Source organism: Erythrolamprus reginae, chromosome 2 (assembly GCF_031021105.1).
Source record: "Erythrolamprus reginae isolate rEryReg1 chromosome 2, rEryReg1.hap1, whole genome shotgun sequence".
In the NCBI taxonomy this organism is placed as follows: domain Eukaryota; kingdom Metazoa; phylum Chordata; class Lepidosauria; order Squamata; family Dipsadidae; genus Erythrolamprus; species Erythrolamprus reginae.
The window spans coordinates 41149145-41168873 of NC_091951.1; the positions used below are offsets into that span (position 1 = coordinate 41149145).

The following is a 19729-nucleotide window of genomic DNA, read 5'->3' on the forward strand; positions in this document are numbered from 1 at the left end:
AAAATGTCCAGAGATACTTTTCCAGCAGAGCCCTTCGCTCCTCCACTTGCAACTGAATACCCTACGAAACTAGGCTTACAATCCTAGGTTTAGAAAGCTTAGAACTACATCGCCTTAAACACGATCTAAGCATAGCCCATAAAATCCTCTGCTACAATGTCCTTCCTGTCAACAACTACTTCAGCTTCAACCACCACAACACACGAGCACTCAAAATACAAACTTAATGTAAACCACTCCAAACTCGATTGCAGGAAATACCACTTTAGTAATCGAGTACCTGACTGTAGTACCAACTCCTAACACCCAAAACTTTACCCTTAGACTATCTACTGTTGACCTCTCCTGATTCCTAAGAGGTCAGTAAGGGGCGTGCATAAGTGCACCAGCGTGCCTTCCGTCCCTCTCCTAATTTTTCTTTTTTTAAAAAAATTTACCTGTATCATGTATATGAATATTATTATAGCTTTACATACCCCCAATACGTGCTTGACAAAACAAACAAACAAATAAAAATGAATATATCTATACAATAATGCTCTTTGAAGAGAAGAACTTTTTGAGAAGCTTCTGTCCCTGCCCCAATGGAGAAGTCGCTTCAAAATTAGCCCTCTTAAATGTCTGTTCTAAACGAGGCCTGGGAAGGATCAACTTTTTCTGCCCCAGGAAATTCCCCGAAGTTTTGCCCGCCAGTTAAAATTACAGTACTGTATTTTAGACGTTAGAGCAGGGGTCTCCAATCTTGGCAACTAAGACTTTGTGAACTTCAACTCCCAGAAATCCTCATCCTTGCCGAGGTGAATTCTCAGCTTTGCTGGCTATGGAATTCTGGGAGTTGAAGTGCACAAGTCTTAAAGTTGCTAAGGTTTGGCTACCCCAAGACGCCTTCAAAATCTCGCCACAGGAGGAGAAATTCTGCCGCAAACATCGCGATAAGTGAGATTCCAGAAGTTTTAAACTTGCCAAGGTTGGAGATTTCTGCGTTAAGAGTTCCTAAAAGGCCATCAAAATCTCGCCAGGAGGAGGAGAAATTCTGCCGTAAACATCGCGATATGTGAAATTCTAGCGCGCTAAGTATCCCACTAACAACTTCTATAGGAAAATAACCGTTAACGGTTGATGGTGGACGTACGCATTCTTGACTAATAGTGATGTATTAAGGGTTTCCCCCCCTAATAATGAAGTATCTCTTAGAGATTGGGTTTTTTAATAAAAATTCCAGCTTAAATAGACGATCCCTGCAGGCAGCCATATTGTACGGTTTTCCCGGCAGCGCAGCGCGTGGAGAAAAAAAAGATCAATTTCCGCTTCCGGAAGAGGTCGCTTCTTCCTTTCTCTCTTTAGGCCTGGGCGAGTTGGCAGTGCCCGGCGAAGCGGCCTCCGCTGAATCCGACGCCATCCTCCGTCCGCCGCGGGAGCTCGAGGCTTCTCAGCCGCCGCCATGACGGAGCAGATGACACTGCGTGGGACCCTAAAGGGCCACAACGGCTGGGTGACCCAGATCGCCACCACCCCGCAATTCCCAGACATGATCCTCTCCGCTTCACGCGGTAAGGTTGGAAGCAGGACGGGCCACTCCACTAGCGGGGCAGAGGGGTGGCCCAAAGAATGGACAGGGAGAAACCATTGACGGGGAAGAACCTGGGAAAGTTACAATTTGTTTGCATGGGCGATCAGCGAGGCCAATATGGATTGCACGACCTGTTTTTTGGGGGAGAAAATTGCTCGGGGCCGGGCGGAAACAATTTATAGAGGGGGCATCATTAAGAATGGGGGGGGAGAATAGGAAGAAGATTACAACAATAAGAGGATGTTGAGTTCAGAATGGTGGGATGGTTGCAAATCTTAGGAAAGAGGTGTCTGTCCCAATGATTACATCTGACATTGTCTACTGATCTTTTTCAATGGAGGATCTGAAGACACGTCCTGCAATTATGATGGGACAGCAGAAAGAGGATCAAGAAAGGAAATAGAAGGGTTTTTAAAAACATTTTTATTTTTTTCCTCCATAAATTAAATCCCCATAAACAAAGCATAAATTTTTAAAAATCATCAAAAATACCTTGCTTTGGCGTCAATCTAAAATCTTTACTATCAATATCTGCCACTCTGGGCTTCCATTGTCTTTTCGCTTTGCCTTCCTCTACTCTTCTCCCATTTACTCTCTTTGATTTTCTCTCCCCCTTCCTTCTCCACCCTCTATCTCTTCCTACCTTCCTATTTCCTCTCCTTTCTTTCTTTATCCTGAAAATGGAAATTTTTGTTTGCTCAAAATTCAAAGCAGCGTGCTTAAACATCTTTTAGCAGTGGCCCCCAATTCAGGAAGATGTCAGTGTTAGAAATTTATTTATTAGTTTAATTTATATGCCGCCCAACTCCCTAAAGACTCTGGGTGGCTCACAACAAGGAGAACAACTTAAAAAGAACAAGGTAAAAAGATAATGTAAAACCCATATTAAAACCATGTACAATCTTTTGTGGCCCAATCTCGATGATACCTCATTTGCTCAACTTGATCAAATTTATTTATTGGATTTGCATGCTGCCCCTCTCTTTGGACTCACAGCAAATATAGAAAACATTAATACAATTGATGCAATTAATACAATTTAAAAACTTTTAAAAATCCTAAAACACTTTAAAATTTCAATTACCATTCACTCAATCTTAGGCTTTATGTATTAGTGCCAGGAAGAAAGATTTTGGACTTAAAGGGCATGGGCTTTTTAGTTGGAATTCCAAAGGGTATGGGCAAAATCCAGATGTGAAATGGTGAGCTGGGCTGGTAATTTGTGATCAAGTGCAGAACTTTATCAATAAGGATTTACAGGGACAAATCTGTCCTCACCCCCAAACACACCCCAGTCTTATATAGTAACTTTCTTAGTGGTTTGCTATAGAAAGCTTTATTTTCCAGTTCTAGCAATTATCAAACAACTGGGATCACAAGTGTTTACTGAGATCATGGTGTGTCTTATCCTGTCCTGGATTACAGGAAAACCCCAGTGAGTATTTCATATTTAGGCAACTCCATTTTAGGGTAACTCAATTCTCCTTTGGGAGCAACTGAAATTAATATCCTTGGAGGATTTACGATATTTAACCTTCTCCTCCAATAAAAGACTCTTTGGCATTAGGTTATAGCAGTGTTTCTCCACCTTGATGGCTTGAAGACATGTGGACTTCCAACTTCCAGAATTTTCCAGGCTGGGGAATGATGGGAGTTGACCCATCTACACATTTTTGAAGTAGACATGGTTGAGAAAACCCTCTTGTTATAGTGCCCAAGAAGCAGAGATAATATTAATTCATAACCCCCTTATGCTTCAAACCTTTTGCTCAGTAATTTTAGGATAGTCACTCTCAGCTCAACATGTCCCATGGGTTTATTGTGGAGGAAATAGATGGGTTGCCACCTTAAGTTTTATATATTTCAAAAAGCTGGATTAAAAAAATAGAATATAATTATTGGCCAAGTGTGATCGGACACACAAGGAATTTATCTTTGGTGCATATGCTCTCACTGTAAATAAAAGATACATTTATCAGAAATCATGAAGTACAACACTTAATGATTGTCATAGGGTACAAATAAAAAATCAGGAATAATAACAAGAGTTAAGAAAGCTGCAAAGATGGAAGTCCCAAAAACTGCTATTGAGGATGTTTTTATAACACACAAGTAGATGATGAGCAAGGGAACACTTATACTGCAATATAAGGAGTGAGAGTTTCTTCTGTCCTGGATGTTAATGTTGCTGATTGAATAAGTAGGGATGTGTAAAGATTTGAATATGAAAGTCCTTGATTAATTGATGTTTAAAGCGAGATCAAGAGATAGTTCTATTTTTAAAAAAATACCTAACTGGTTAAAGTAACCCATTTTTTATTAGAAGGAAAATTTTGGCAGGTGTCTTGTGTTGGCTATTTTTAAGATTTGTTCATTTTAACTCCCCAGCCAAACATGCCCCAAAACCAATTCTGGAAGCTGAACTCCACACGTCAAGGTTGAGAGAGACTGGTGTAAAATAAGTTGTGTGATGACTTATCGCATCATGTGGAACATAGTTCTGCATCAAAGGTTGAAAATTGTTTTTAGCTAGCATTCGACCAGCAATGTGTGGAAAATGTCCTTTGCTGATCAAGGGGGAAATCTCAAATCAACTAAAACCGCTGTACTTGCAGCTTGAGCTGTGGAGTTCACAGGGGCTTTGTTGCCACCCTGAGAACAGGATGGCATTCAGGACTGGAGATCAGAGGTCTTCAAGCATGGCAACTTTAAGACTTGTGGACTTCAACTCCCAGAATTCTCCAGCCAGCATAGCATAGTGTGGGAGTGTAGGAAGCAACCAGAAAATAGCATAGCTGGCTGGAGAATTCTGGCAATTGAAGTCCACAAGTCTTAAAGTTGCCAAGTTTGAGGGACCCCTGCTGTCGATGCAGAAGGTTGTAGCAAGAGAATCAGTTGTTTTGCTTTTGTGGGCATTTTCCTGATTTGAGGTTTAACGTAAGGAAGTAACCCTTTTGTGTCATCTTGCAGACAAGACCATCATCATGTGGAAGTTAACAAGAGACGAAACCAACTATGGGATTCCCCAGCGAGCCCTACGAGGCCACTCTCACTTTGTGAGTGATGTGGTCATCTCTTCAGATGGGCAGTTTGCCCTCTCCGGCTCTTGGGACGGTACCCTGCGCCTTTGGGATCTGACCACGTGAGTTGCAAGTTGTAAATAAAAGTGGCTTTTGTATTTCAAGAGGGGATAATTTGTTTCCTGGGGGCTTCTTGTTGTCTATTTTCTGGTTGCTTCCTACACTCACAATGATTAAATCTGGTAGTACATATCTAAAGACTCCATTATTTTGCCATTCTAGTAATAGGAAAAATGATTTTGGTTTGTTTTGAAGGATATTTATATATTTATAGCTGTGATGTTCCTTCAATACCAGGGTGATTAGACACAAAATGTAACCCTTCCCTGGTACAGAGCTGAAAGGATTGGATACTGTAGCCTAGAGGTTAATTCTCTGCCTTACAAGGCAAAGGTTGCAGGTTCAAGTCCCAGTGAGGGTATGGCTAGCTGATGAGGCCAAAATAAGGCCGAAATAGATCTATCCTAGTCTCCCTTAATTTTCAAATTCAGCAAAAACATGTGACTGACATACATACATATATATATATATTGCATAATTCCAGTGCTAAGCAGCTTGAAATGAATACCGTACCAATGTATTGATAATAAATTAAAGCCTCCAGGGGTAAGTTTGGCCGTCACTTAGGACAGATTTGCTCTTAACAGTGAAATGGTGAAGAACAGAAAGACGTTTTGTGCATCAAGGGCTCCTCTTCGAGCACATTCCAGTGCAAGGGAATAAAAGTCTCAAATCGGCTTCCTTTCAGAGGCACGACCACTCGTCGTTTTGTGGGGCATACCAAGGACGTATTGAGTGTGGCCTTCTCTTCCGACAACCGCCAGATCGTCTCCGGTTCCAGGGACAAAACCATCAAACTCTGGAACACCTTAGGTGTCTGCAAGTACACTGTGCAAGTAAGTCTCTTCTTCCAGTTCTTGGATGCTCTTAACACTCACTTAATGTGACAGTCTTTTAATCAGATGACACTGAAGTTGATCATGTACTATTGGCTGAAGACCGTCCCTGACTGTAAAGCAACACCCACCTACCCCCAAAAAAATAATTAGCTGTTAATAAAAACAGATTTATTCAATGCAAGATCAACCAAGCAGAGTCATAACATTTCCTCAAAGGCAACTCTGATTCTCTGGGATATATCCTGGGGAGGAGAAGTTTTGTTGGCACTTAATGAATAGAATATAATTTTTATTGGCCAAGTGTGATTGGACACAAGGAATTTGTCTTGGTGCATATGCTCTCAGCGTACGTAAAATAAAATATACATTTGTCAAGAATCATGTTAAGTGGGTTGTTTTGGGAGATATGTGATGCTTTCAGTTAATTTTCAGTCATCTTTTAGTTAATATTTGTGTAGTGCTATATTTACTAAAAATTTCCTAGGTAAGGAAGAGGAATGAATTTGTTATAAAATACATAATGCAAAAAATGCCACGCAGAGAAGATACAATGCAGGGGCAAATATAATGGGAATGAAACGGGTGGAGTTGTTTTTTTTTAAATGAATAGCTTTGTTGTGTTGGTAATAAACTAGCACCGAAGGATTGCTTTTCCAACCTGTTCTTTTTCTCTCTCCTATAGGACGAAAGCCACTCTGAGTGGGTGTCCTGTGTACGTTTCTCCCCCAACAGCAGCAACCCCATCATTGTTTCCTGTGGTTGGGACAAGTTGGTTAAGGTGAGGGGAATTGTTGCCCGGGATCTTCAGCCAGGCCTCCTTTTGTTTGGGGTATTCCCCCCCCCCCCCCCCCCGAAATCATGAAAGAGAGATTCCTTGCAGATTCATAAACAATGTAGAATCTCTTCATCTGTCATATACCAGAGAAGGGAGGCTGGAAACAAATGCCTGGGAGAGTACAATGGTCTTCTAAATCTATCAGGACATTTGAAGAAGTACTCTGGGGAAAAAGTAGAAATTTTAAAACAAAAGCATGTTCCATTATTCTCCAGCAGTACATGTTTACATATTCTCCTTTTATTTGTTCAACTTTAAATAGATTTGAAACTATTTGGGGGGGAAGTGATTTTCTTCACTTGAAAGTTATTTTGAAAGATGCTGCATATTTTTTTTTTCATGAAGACACAAGTAGTCTCTGAAATACTTTGCCTACCGACAGGCATTTATATAATTTTATTTCGTAAATGCATTATATTGCTACCCCTTGCCTTGTTGCAGCAACTCTGGGTAGGTTACAAAATGTTAAAAAGACTGTGCAGAATGATTAAAATTAATAAACGTTAAAAAATATACCGCATGTCTGCTATATAGCATTAGCACGTCATGCCTTGAAATGTGAATAGAATAGAATTCTTTATTGGCCAAGTGTGATTGGACACACAAAGAATTTGTCTTTGGTGCATATTCAATTCAATTTATTAGATTTGTAGGCTGCCTCTCTCCAAAGACTCTCAGTGTATAATTTCTTGTATTTCCTCCAATTTATAGGTCTGGAACTTGGCCAATTGCAAGCTGAAGACTAACCACATTGGGCACACTGGCTACCTGAACACAGTGACCGTCTCTCCTGATGGGTCATTGTGTGCTTCTGGTGGCAAGGTAAGTTAGTCTGGTGACTGAAACGAGGTCTCCAACCTTGGCAACTTTTAAGACTTGTGGACTTCAACTACCAAGAGTGCCTCAGCCATCTTTGCCAAAATTGGAGACCCCTAATTTAAAAGACCACCTTGTTTCCCTTTTTCTTTTTTCTGATTTTTAAAGATGGGCATTCTAATGAAAATTGGTTAGACAGATATCTTCTGTCCATGTTTTGATTTAGGAAATGTAAGGAGAAAGTTTTTTTTTTAATTGCACTCTTAGAATAAATGTCTGCAATTATTGGTTCAGAAGCTTTTAAAAAAGAGTGAGATTCAGGTCTTCAGGTGGGCCAATTCATTTCTTTCCCTTAACAAAGAAAGGAATCCTCACTGATGCAGCTCAGTTTGCCACCCCATTTTAATTTAATTTTTTTTTAGTATGACCGTGTTCTTAGAATGAGCATGTACCGAGGTAGATTATGATCCCGCTATATAGATTGCTGGTGAGACCACATTTGGAATACTGTGTTCAGTTCTGGAGACCTCACCTACAAAAAGATATTGACAAAATTGAACGGGTCCAAAGACGGGCTACAAGAATGGTGGAAGGTCTTAAGCATAAAACGTATCAGGAAAGACTTAATGAACTCAATCTGTATAGTCTGGAGGACAGAAGGAAAAGGGGGGACATGATCGACACATTTAAATATGTTAAAGGGTTAAATAAGGTTCAGGAGGGGAGTGTTTTTAATAGGAAAGTGAACACAAGAACAAGGGGACACAATCTGAGGTTAGTTGGGGGAAAGATCAAAAGCAACATGAGAAAATATTATTTTACTGAAAGAGTAGTAGATCCTTGGAACAAACTTCCAGCAGACGTGGTAGATAAATCCACAGTAACTGAATTTAAACATGCCTGGGATAAACATATATCCATCCTAAGATAAAATACAGGAAAATAGTATAAGGGCAGACTAGATGGACCATGAGGTCTTTTCCTGCCGTCAGACTTCTATGTTTCTATGTAACAAAGAAAGGAATCCTCACTGATGCCGCTCAGTTTGCCACCCCATTTTAATTTAATTTTTTTTTTTAGTATGACCGTGTTCTTAGAATGAGCAGCATGTACCACTTCCTAGTAAAGATTATGAAGGATCAAACCCAGTTCCTTAGGTTCTTCTATGGTGGCGGTTTTTCTAGGAAAGGATATTTGGGTACAGGATACCTTGTCTTAAGTGGGCAGGGGGAAAGCTGGACATTGGTGGCTTGCAAAGTCTCTGTGACATTTGTCACCTTAGCTGCTTTCTTGGTGGTTGGGGGTTTCAGGAAATGTGGTTCAGCTGTGATGAAACACACGAGCGCCATCTGACTCCCATGCAGATAACCCACACTCTTGTTTCTGAGCTGCCCAAATCTCTAGGTAGCGTCAGAGGGAATTTCTCAAGGGCTGTTGTATTACGAAGGGGGATTATATGACATATGGAGAAGAGCTTTATTTCCGAGCTTGTGTTTGGATTGTTTAAATAGAGCAGTGGTGATGGACCTTTTTTGGCGTGGCGTGCTAAAAGTCTAAGCGCTCACACATGCCGGCACCCATAATGCAGTGTGCGCCCCCATTTGCGCATGACCGCACTCCCCCTGCGCATGTGCTCTGCGATGCATGAAAATCCCTCGCTGCGCATGTGTGCAGCACCATCCCTGCACACGTGCCTCTCACTTCTTCCAAGAGAGCTGGTGCACCTCTTACCGGAGGACAACCAAGTACTGGTCCATTGCCTGGTGAGACAAAACGTTGTTAGCCACCCCAAGTGTACGGAGAGGGGCAGCATACAAATCCAATAAACAAATAAATAAACCAAACAGTAGCCAATCTCAAGACAGTGGCCGTTCTCTTACCACCACTATCTTAAAAGCGCCATTCTCTAGCCGGCGAAGCTCCCAATGTGTGGCCTTGCCTGGCATCCTCCCCGCTGGGAACCACCGTTTCCTGGCCGACAGCAGCTCTCTCTGGCCTCTACCCCCACCCTGGCAGCCGGAGAAGCTCCAACCATGCGACTATGCCTAGGATTCTCCTTATTGGTATCCGGCAGCAGCTTTCTCTGCCCTCCTTCCACCCCAGCAGTGCCATGTGACAGCCAGAGAAACTCCAAACGTGGCCTCGCCTGGGATTCTTTTTGCTGGAAACCACCGCTCCCTATTTGCCAGTATGGGAGAACAGTGAGCGCTGCCGGCGACTGGGGAACGGTGGATCCCAGCGGGGAGGATCCCAGGCAAGGCCGTGCGTTTGGAGCTTCTGCAGCTGCCGAGGTGGGAGAACAGTGAGCGCTGCCGGCGACTGGGGAACGGTGGATCCTAACAAGGAGCCCAGGCTGGATTCATCTCCGCAGGTAGCCCATTACCCCACCCTCGCTGGCTGCTCGTCCACCGGTGCTTTGGACTGCCTGGGGCCCCATGGGCAGGGAGGGAGGGAAGCCCTACTTACCTTGCTCTGCTCCCCTAGGAAGCGACTGCCGGGATCCCCTTAGCATCTTTTGCCACATGTGCCTGTTGCTGGACTTTGTGCTCACATGAACGCCAGAAACCAGAGGCGCTGGCCAATGCATGTATGTGCTCTGGAAATAGGAAGATCATTTTCCTGCAGTGTTCATGCACAATGGATGGCTGTTTTTCCGGTTTCTGGCACACCCTTGTGCAAGAAAACCAGCTGGCCGGCGCACCGGAACCCAGAAGGCCAAGGGGCAACAGCTCCACATACCCGGAGAAATGTCTCTGCATGCCACTTCCAGCACATGTGCCATAGTTTCGCCATCATGGAAATAGATAATACGGCTGTTAAATTTTAGTGAAGCATTAGAAAGTTTGGATCTTTATATAACGAAGGATGAAGAACACCTGGTTTAAGTGGGCTACATCTATTGACTTTTTTCTCCATTCTAGGACGGGCAGGCAATGCTGTGGGACTTGAACGAAGGCAAGCACCTTTACACATTGGACGGTGGGGACATCATCAATGCCTTATGCTTCAGCCCAAACCGCTATTGGCTGTGTGCTGCCACCGGTCCTAGCATCAAGATATGGGTATGTTGAAACAACCAACCTGTTCTAAATGCTGTGAAAAGAACAGTTGTGACAACCCCTGGTCGATGTTTCAAAGTAATAAATATGAAGCATACAAAAACTTGCCTGTGGAGGTTGTGAACGCGCCGACCCTTGAAACTTTCAAGGGGAGATTGGACTGCCATTTCTCTGGGGTGGTATAGGATCTCCTGCTCGAGCACGGGGCTGGACTAGATGACCTACAAGGTCCCTTACAACTCAAATAAGTAAATAATGGAGAACAAAAGCAAGCATTGAAAGTTTAATTTTACATTGTTGGGATTTTTTCCTTCTACAACACTTAGTGTGTCATATTCTGAGAAATACCTATGGTTGTGTCTGATATTTGTAGACTTATTTGTGATACCAACTCTAAGAGTTAAATAAGGTTCAGGAGGGAAGTGTTTTTAATAGGAAAGTGAACACAAGAAGGGGGACACAATCTGAAGTTAGTTGGGGGAAAGATCAGAAGCAACATGAGGAAATATTATTTCACTGAAAGAGTAGTAGATGCTTGGAACAAACTTCCAGCAGACGTGGTTGGTAAATCCACAGTAACTGAATTTAAACATGCCTGGGATAAAGATATATCCATCCTAAGATAAAACACAGGAAATAGCATAAGGGCAGATTAGATGGACCATGAGGTCTTTTTCTGCCGTCAGTCTTCTATGTTTCTAAGAGTGGTGTAAAATTTGTCTCAGGCTTATAGAGATTGGACACATAGTGGAAACAACTAGAAAGGACCTGGGCATACCAGAATAGAGACTTAATTTTTGTTGATGGTGGGCAGAGCCATCCCTGTCCACCATCATTGGACAGTTAGCATTGTATGCTTCTGACCTATCTATGTAACTGTGTTTCCTGGTCAGTAGCTTACGGGCAAAAGGTTGCATTTTTTGCTGTGATGAAACACACAATGCCATCTGATACAACTTCCCATGTTGAAAACCAGAGGCTGTTTCTGAGCCCATTTCTCTCAGTAGAGTTGGAAATTGAGGAAAGCCAGGGTGACGTCTCTTTGATCTCTTCTCTCCATTCTTATTTTCTCAACAGGATCTAGAAGGTAAAATCATTGTGGATGAGCTCAAGCAGGAAGTGATCACCACCAGCAGCAAGGCAGAACCCCCTCAATGCACCTCATTGGCCTGGTCTGCTGATGGGCAGGTAAGAGATGAGAATCCCATTATACAGCGGTACCTCTACTTAAGAATGCCTCTACTTAATAACTTTTCTAGATAAGAACTGGGAGTTCAAGATTGTTTTTGAATCTACTTAAGATAAATTTTCTACTTAAGAACCCAGAACAATTTCCCAGGAAATTTGAGAGTGGCACGAAAGCCTGGCCAGTTTCCTTCCATTCCCCCTTTAATCCCAGCCATCTCAGGCTTTTCTGGGCTGCCAAAGGAGCCTTTCTGTGGCGCTTAAGGAGGCTTTGGCAGTCCAGAGCAAACGGAGCGTTTTCATTTCTTTGGGCGCCACCTCAGGGTCCCTCTTTTTTTTAAAAAAAAAAAAACCCTTAAAGTTTTGGATTTTTTTGATTCCTCTCACCCAAATTCTGAGCTTTTATTTCTTTCCTAATGGGTTTGCTAAAAATGGCAGTGCTCAGTGTATAAGACGTACCAACATTTCCACCCTCTTTTGGGGAGGGAGGTGCAATTTATACTCCGAAAAATACGGTACATTACCCAGGAAGACGAAAGAGCATTTGAGTTGGCAGCCAGTTCAGAGTGCTTTAGCCAGAATGTCTTGTCTTAACTGGGAGGGAATTGCGAATGTCAGGGATAGCGGAGAGCACTAACAGCATGCAGCTGTTGACGTAGATGAGCGGTGGGGAAAGGTGGCTCCTTTATGACTTGTGGACTTTCAACTCCCAGAATTCCTGAGCCAGCCAGTCCACAGGCATGGCTGGCTCAGGAATTCTGGGAATTAGAAATCCATGACTCAAAAAAAGCCATCAGTCCACCTCATTTAGGTAGGCAGTTTCACCCTCCCCAGGTTCCAAAAACTGACTTTGGCAGTTTTATTGTTTCCCCTTAAATTTTGGTGAACTGAGTGGGGGAGCTAGACCTCAGGAAATAGCTAGAATATTGTAGGCTGGCAACTGAAAGCAGAGTTTAGTGTGCAGTATGCGGATTGCAGGTTGTGTTTTGTTTCTACTCTCACTTTCAACCCCACTTGAAAGGAAGAATTGCAAAATTAATTATATTTCTACGACGCCCAACTCCCTAGGACTTAAGGAGGCTCACAGCAAAAATAAACATAGGTCAATATAAAAACAATTCAATTTAAAATAATTGCACACACACACACAAACACAAAAATCCTTGAAGCAAGCTCTCAGGTTTATATAATGTATCCTGGTGTATTCCCTTGACTCATTTTGCTGGGCTTAGCACAGTGATTGCAAACCTTTTTTTCCTTGGGTGCTGAAAGAGCGTGGGCATGCACTATCATACATGCATGAGTGCCCACACCCATAATTTAATTCAATGCCTGGGGAGGGCTAAAATAGCTTCCCCCGCTCCCCGGAGGCCTCTGGAAACCAGAAATGGCCTATTTCCTGACTTCTGGTGGGCCCAGTAGGCTCATGTTTGGCCCTCCCCAGGCTCCAAAGGGAGCTGGGAGAGGGTAAAAATGCCCCTGGAGGCTCTTTGGAAGCCAAAAACGCCCTCCCAGAGCCTTTGTGTGAACCAAAAATCATCTGTGGCCTGTGCACAGGCACGTTGGAGGCTTAGCTAGGGCAGTGGCTCGTGTGCCATCAAATATGGCTCTGTGTGGCACCCGTGCCATAGGTTCGCCATCACTGGCTTAGCGCAAGCATTTAATATGCAACATCTGCATTTGGGATTCACGAAAGAAGATTTTAATGTTGCTGTGTACCAAAGCGATGCCAAGTCATTTCACCCTTTATCCTTCTGTTAACATTGGGGTTTTTTTCTCTTTCCATCTCCTTTCAGACTCTATTTGCTGGCTACACAGATAACCTGGTTCGTGTCTGGCAGGTCACTATCGGGACCAGATGAGAGCGGAGTTGTTGACCCACAAAGCAAAAACTATTATGTACAAATCATTCAATTAAAAAGAAACAAGGATTTGTGTACTGGAAGTGACGTGTTTTTAATAGGGAACTTAACATCCAACATTTATTCCCTTTTTTCCCTGCAGAGGTAGTTTTTTGGCTGATCCTTACTGTATTTTGGAGGATCAGCAGGGGACAGATCATGGAGGAAATGTATGTCTTCCCCAAAAACTTACTTAATGGCAGATAATCACTGTATTAATGTTTGCTTGGATAAGGCTTTGTATTTACTATTGCAGTTGTCCTGAAAGGTAAAACTAGACCTGCAAGATAAAGGTCTGCCCACCATATGTGTTTGGTTTCTCACACATACATATAAGTGACACTTATTTCAAGACAATCATTTTGCCATCTTATGAAAGTGTTGGGATTCTACCTTTATTTGCTACCGTTATTACCCCTTTGGTTGGGGAGACAGCCCTCAAATCTTCAAAGCTAACATGAAAAGTTCAGCAAAATAAATGAATATAAAAGGATTTTATAAAAAGGGCAAGGACCCTGTTTACATATAATTATGGTGGGATTCATTTTACAATGTTAATTATTATTATTTATTAGATTTGTATGCCGCCCCTCTCCGTAGACTTGGGGCGGCTCATTAATTAATTAGTTAATTCATTTTGAGGGGAAGTTGGGAGCAAGCAGTAGCAAATCTTGCAGATTTAGAAACTTGTTGAGACAGACTAAAAGAATCAGTCTACTGGTGGCTGGAGAGGCTGCGTAGATGACCACATTTTTTAGACTAGAAGATGGACTTTTTTGTTTCCAAAAGAGGAAAATGTGTATAATAATAACAATTTATTAGATTTGTATGCCGCCCCTCCGAAAACGGGGCGGCTCACGAAAATAACTATTATAGCGAAACAAATCTAATATTTAAAAAGCATATAAAACCCTATCATATTAAAAACCAAACAACACATACATACCAAACATAAAATATAAAGAGCCTGGGGGAAAGGTGTCTCAACTCCCCCATGCCTGGTGGTATAGGTGAGTCTTGAGTACTTTACGAAAGACAAGGAGAGTGGGGGCAGTTCTAATCTCTGAGGGGAGTTGATTCTAGAGGGCTGGGGCCGCCACAGAGAAGGCTCTTCCCCTGGGGCCCACCAAACGACATTGTTTAGTCGACGGGACCTGGAGAAGGCCAACTCTGGGACCTTATCGGTCGCTGGGATTCATGCGGTATTAGGCGGTTCCGGAGGTATTCTGGTCCAATGCCATGTAGGGCTTTAAAGGTCATAACCAACACTTTGAATTGTGACCGGAAACTGATCGGCAGCTAGTGCAGGCCAAGGAGTATCTTATAGATCGAATATTGCTGAAGAGACCCGCTTACCCACCGGCCTTTTTGTTCTTGCTTCCACACGCCCCCTATTTGGGCTTTTACCTGTTTTGGGGGCTTTCTGGCCTGTTTTTTTTTAGGCTTTCCCCGGGCCAGGTTATGCTGAAAAAAAGCCTTAAAATGGGCCAACATCCACCCCACCCCAAAAAACCAGGTCAAAATAGCCTCAAAACTGCCCCAAAGAACCCTGGAAAATAGGCTGAAAAATATCCTCATAAATGGGCAAAACAAAAGCTGAAATTGGCCCCCAAAATGGGGTGCATGGAAGCCGAAACCTTTTTTCTCCCTCTTTAAAATTTAGGTTTGTCTTATAGTCTGAAAAGTACAGTAATTTGGTGTGGGATTCCCTCTCAAAAGTTAGCTAAGGTAGCACAGCTTCCCAAAAAGGGCTACTTCAAGGGGCTCCCTGGGGTTTATTTACTTATTTATTGGATTTGTATGCCGCCCCTCTCCAGAGACTTGGGGCGGCTAACAGCGACAATAAAACTGTACAATAGTAATTTGGTATTGATGATTAAAAATCTATTAATATAAAAACCAAACATACATACATACATACATACCATGCATAGAATTGTAAAGGCCTAGGGGGAAAGAGGATCTCAATTCCCCCATGCCTGGCGGCAGAGGTGGGTTTTAAGTAGCTTACGAAAGGCAAGGAGGGTGGGGGCAGTTCTAATCTCTGGGGGGAGTTGGTTCCAGAGGGCCGGGGCCGCCACAGAGAAGGCTCTTCCCCTGGGTCCCGCCAGGCGACATTGCTTAGTTGACGGGACCCGGAGAAGATCCACTCTGTGGGACCTAACTGGTCGCTGGGTTGTCTTGAATACAGTGTTCCCTCGATTTTCGTGGGTTCGAACTTCGCAAAAAGTCTATACCACGGTTTTTCCCGCCCAATGACATGTCATTGCCAAATTTCATCCGCCTTTAATAATTTTTTTTAATAAACTAATAAATAAAGGATGAGTAATAATCTAAATGGTTGCTAAGGGAATGGAAAATTGTAAATTTAGGGGTTTAAAGTGTTAAGGGAAGGCTTGTGATACTGTTCATAGCCAAAAATAATGTATTTACTTCCGCATCTCTACTTCGTGGAAATTCGACTTTCGTAGGCGGTCTCGTAACGCATCCCCCACGAAAATCGAGGGAACACTACACGTGTTCTCTCCCAGCGCCAAGCCCCCCCCCAAAAAAATCAGATGCACACCACCGGATTAATAAAGGTTTTACTATACTGTATACAAAAGTCTTAGGCAGTTTGAATCTTTGTAAAGAAGGTGAAATATAGCAAAGGCTTCACCGGACTGATTATAAAAGTTTTAGCAGCTGGCCAGACTCCCAGAAACATAAATACAGCAGATAATTACTAGATCAGTGATGGCGAACCTTTTTCCCCTCCAGTGTCAAATGAGTGAGCAGATCCATAATTTAATGCATGGAGAGGACAAAAACGGCTTCCTCCACCCCCCCAGAAGCCTTCTGGAGGCCGGAAATGGCCCATTTCCCAACTTCTGGTGGGCCCAGTAGGCTCGTGTTTCACCCTCCCCAGGCTCCAAAGGCTTCTCTGGAACTGGGGAGGGTAAAAACGCCCTCCCCATCCCCCCAGAGCAGGGGTGGGCAATTAATTTTGCCACAGGGCCGCATGAGAAATTGGGATGGTTTTAGAGGCCCGGACTAATATAATTAACTCAGTTCTACCTAATACTGTAGAGACCCAGACCCTGGCCTGAAGTAAACACCCAGACGCACTCTACAGACCCCTAATTGTTTGCTTTACGACAACATGGTGCACCACAGTCACTGCGCTGGAGTGTTTGCATGGTTACTGTGCTCGGATGCTCTCGGTAGGAGGTTGGGGTCCGCTCCAGTGTGAGGATGAAAGAGGTCACCGCGTCTGCCGGGTCTCCTCCGGTTCCTGCTTTCCTCATAGAAACATAGAAGACTGACGGCAGAAAAAGACCTCATGGTCCACCTAGTCTGCCCTTATACTATTTTTTTGTATTTTATCTTACAATGGATATATGTTTATCCCAGGCATGTTTAAATTCAGTTACTGTGGATTTATCTACCACGTCTGCTGGAAGTTTGTTCCAAGGATCTACTACTCTTTCCGTAAAATAATATTTTCTCATGTTGCTTTTGATCTTTCCCCCAACTAACTTCAGATTGTGTCCCCTTGTTCTTGTGTTCACTTTCCTATTAAAAATACTTCCCTCCTGAACCTTGTTTAACCCTTTGACATATTTAAATGTTTCGATCATGTCCCCCCTTTTCCTTCTGTCCTCCAGACTATACAGATTGAGTTCATTAAGTCTTTCCTGATACGTTTTATGCTTAAGACCTTCCACCATTTTTGTAGTCCGTCTTTGGACCCGTTCAATTCTGTCAATATCTTTTTGTAGCTGAGGTCTCCAGAACTGAACACAGTATTCCAAATGTGGTCTCACCAACACTCTATACAGCGGGATCACAATCTCCTTCTTCCTGCTTGTTATACTTCTAGCTATGCAGCCAAGCATCCTACTTGCTTTTCCTACCGCCCGACCACACTGCTCACCCATCATGATTCATAAGGAAAGCAGGAACCGCACTGGAGCAGACCCCAACCTCCACGGACCGGTCACATACAGCCGACAGGCTGGATGCGACCCATGGGCCACCCCTTGCCCAGGTCTGCCCAAGAGGGATCTCCGGAAGCCAAAAACATCCACCCAGAGCCTCTGTGAGCCAAAAATAGGCTGGCGCACACATGCACGTTGGAGCTGAGCTAGGGCAATGGCTTGTGTGCCAGTAGATATAGTTCCGCGTGTCACCTGGGCACCCGTGCCATAGGTTTACCATTACTGTATTAGATTGTAGGTTTCTTATCAGAGACTTAACAGGAGTTAGCTGAAAGCCCAGAGTTCAAGAAAGCCAAGAATGGTTTTTTTAATGATGATGATGTTCTCTGCGCTGAAGCCTCCCATGACTCCATCTTAAATAGTCTGAGGACGTGGCCCAATATCCAGCAGTGCTACTCACGAGTAAGCCTCCTGGATAGCCACTCTTGTCTCCTAGAGGCCCTGTGAATCCTAGCATTGAGAAGAGGTTCCTCCTGAGTCACTCAGGAAGTGCAGAAGGCCCTGGTTGCTCTTCAGCCTTTGACACCTCATCGTCCTCGTGGTCAGTCTCGGATGCCAGGAACACAGGACGCCTGTACCACACTACTGTTTCCGAATCCTCTAGGTCAGGGATGGCAAAACTATGGCACGGGTACCACAGGTGGCACGTAGAGCCATACCTGCTGGCACGTGAGCCATTGCCCTAGCTCAACTCCCAACGTTCATGTGTGTGCCAGCCAGCTTTTTTTGGCTAGCACAGAGACTGGGAGGGCATTTTTATTTTCCAGAGAGTCTCCGGAGGGAAATGGGGGAGGGTGTTTTTGCCCTGTCCCGGCTCCAGGGAAGCCTTGGAGCCCAGGGTGGGTAAAACATGAGCCTACTGGGCCAACTAGAAGTTGGGAGAGGGCCTCCGGGAGACTGGGGGAGCCATTTTCATCCTCCCCAGGTATTGAATTATGGGTGTGGGCAACTCACGCATGCTCTTTGCCATCACTGCTCTAGGTCCATTACTTATTGCGTAGGACCACAACACGGGAAGAGAACCAAACTTGGATTGAAATTGGCAGTGAGCAAAAATAAAAATAAAAACACAGAACGCCTTTGGAGCAACTGCTGAAAGAACTCTGAAAGAAATAACTACAGTGCTGTGATGAAAGACATATCAGTTTGGATTTGTTGTTGTTTTCTTCTATGCAGTTCTCTGTGCTTACATGAAACTGGTAGTGAATCCTCTTTCCACATGGGACAGTGGTTCTCAACCTGGGGGCCGGGAACCCTTTGGGGGTCGAACGACCATTTCACAGGGGTCACCTAGGACCATGGGAAAAGGTTCAAATTTCCCAGTACATTAGGAACTAAAGCTTCTATTCTGGCACCTTGGAGCGTAGATTTACAATCCAGGCAATCAGGCGTTTACAGTGGGGGTGTCCCTCTGACCTTCCTGCCAATCAGCTTAAAGCTCTGTTGGGAGAATTGGCGCTAGGCTTATGGTTGGGGGTCACCATGTTGTGGTTAGCTCTGGCCCAGCTCCTGCCCCAAGGACTGTGGATGTGGGGGAGACATCCACATGCCGCAGGCCTGTTTTGCTCCTGGTGGAATCTGCTGATGAAGGCTCCTCTGACCAAGAAGACATGAGTGACAGGGAGGAGAGTGTGGCAGACAGCTCAGAAGGAGATCAATTATTTCTCTCCTCCTTGAATTCAGAACAAGAGTTAATGATACAAATTTCAGACACACACGTTTGAAAATTCAAAACAATATTCTTTATACTGAAAATTCAAATAAACTACGCACTCTTTTTGCATAGCAAAGAGCACTCATCTCCAAACAAACTGGTAAGTTGTACAAGTCCCTTATCAGTTCTGAGATACTTAGCTTGCAGCTGTGAGGCAATTCACAGTCCTTCTTTCACAAAGTGAAACACACTTTGCTCTGGTTTAGTTTCAAAGCGGGGAAAAATCAGCACACAAAGGTCGAAGTCAGCAAGGCAGGCACGAAACACATCAGATAATCCTCCACAATGGCCAAACCCACAGGCTGCTCTTTATAGCAGCCTCACTAATTACCACAGCCCCACCCAACCACAGGTGGCCTCATTTTGTTTGATAATAATCTCTCAGTTGTTGCTGCCTATGCATCGCTCTCCGCATGCGTGGCTGTATCATTAACTCTTGTTCCGAATCCAAGGAGGAGCTAGATAATTGATCTCCTTCTGAGCTGTCTGCCACACTCTCCTCCTCCCTGTCACTCATGTCTTCTTGGTCAGAGGAGCCTTCATCAGCAGATTCCACCGGGAGCAAAACAGGCCTGCAGCATGGGGATGTCTCCTCCACATCCACAGTCCTTGGGGCAGGAGCTGGGCCAGAGCTAACCACAACACAAGGCAGACTTTGGAGCTTGGGGAGGGTGAAACACGAGCCTACTG

At 43.8% G+C, this 19729-nt stretch overlaps 1 protein-coding gene across 1 annotated transcript; it reads left to right on the top strand.

The window, feature by feature from the left end:
• The first annotated feature begins 1052 nt into the window (after window positions 1-1052).
• On the top strand, window positions 1053-13389 carry RACK1 (receptor for activated C kinase 1). The gene is made up of 8 exons (XM_070737977.1): window positions 1053-1550; window positions 4541-4712; window positions 5399-5546; window positions 6232-6327; window positions 7096-7206; window positions 10122-10262; window positions 11337-11447; window positions 13241-13389. Exons 1-8 carry the CDS (start codon window positions 1442-1444, stop codon window positions 13304-13306), a joined length of 954 nt encoding a protein of 317 aa, XP_070594078.1. The 5' UTR covers window positions 1053-1441; the 3' UTR covers window positions 13307-13389.
• The last annotated feature ends 6340 nt before the right edge of the window (window positions 13390-19729 follow it).

Excerpts from the sequence above, each read along its gene's own strand:
- RACK1 (XM_070737977.1), top strand. The coding sequence starts at position 1,442 with ATGACGGAGCAGATGACACTGCGTGGGACCCTAAAGGGCCACAACGGC. Across the intron at positions 6,328-7,095 it reads GTTGGGACAAGTTGGTTAAG|GTCTGGAACTTGGCCAATTG; the intron begins GTGAGGGGAATT and ends TCCAATTTATAG. Across the intron at positions 11,448-13,240 it reads CCTGGTCTGCTGATGGGCAG|ACTCTATTTGCTGGCTACAC; the intron begins GTAAGAGATGAG and ends ATCTCCTTTCAG.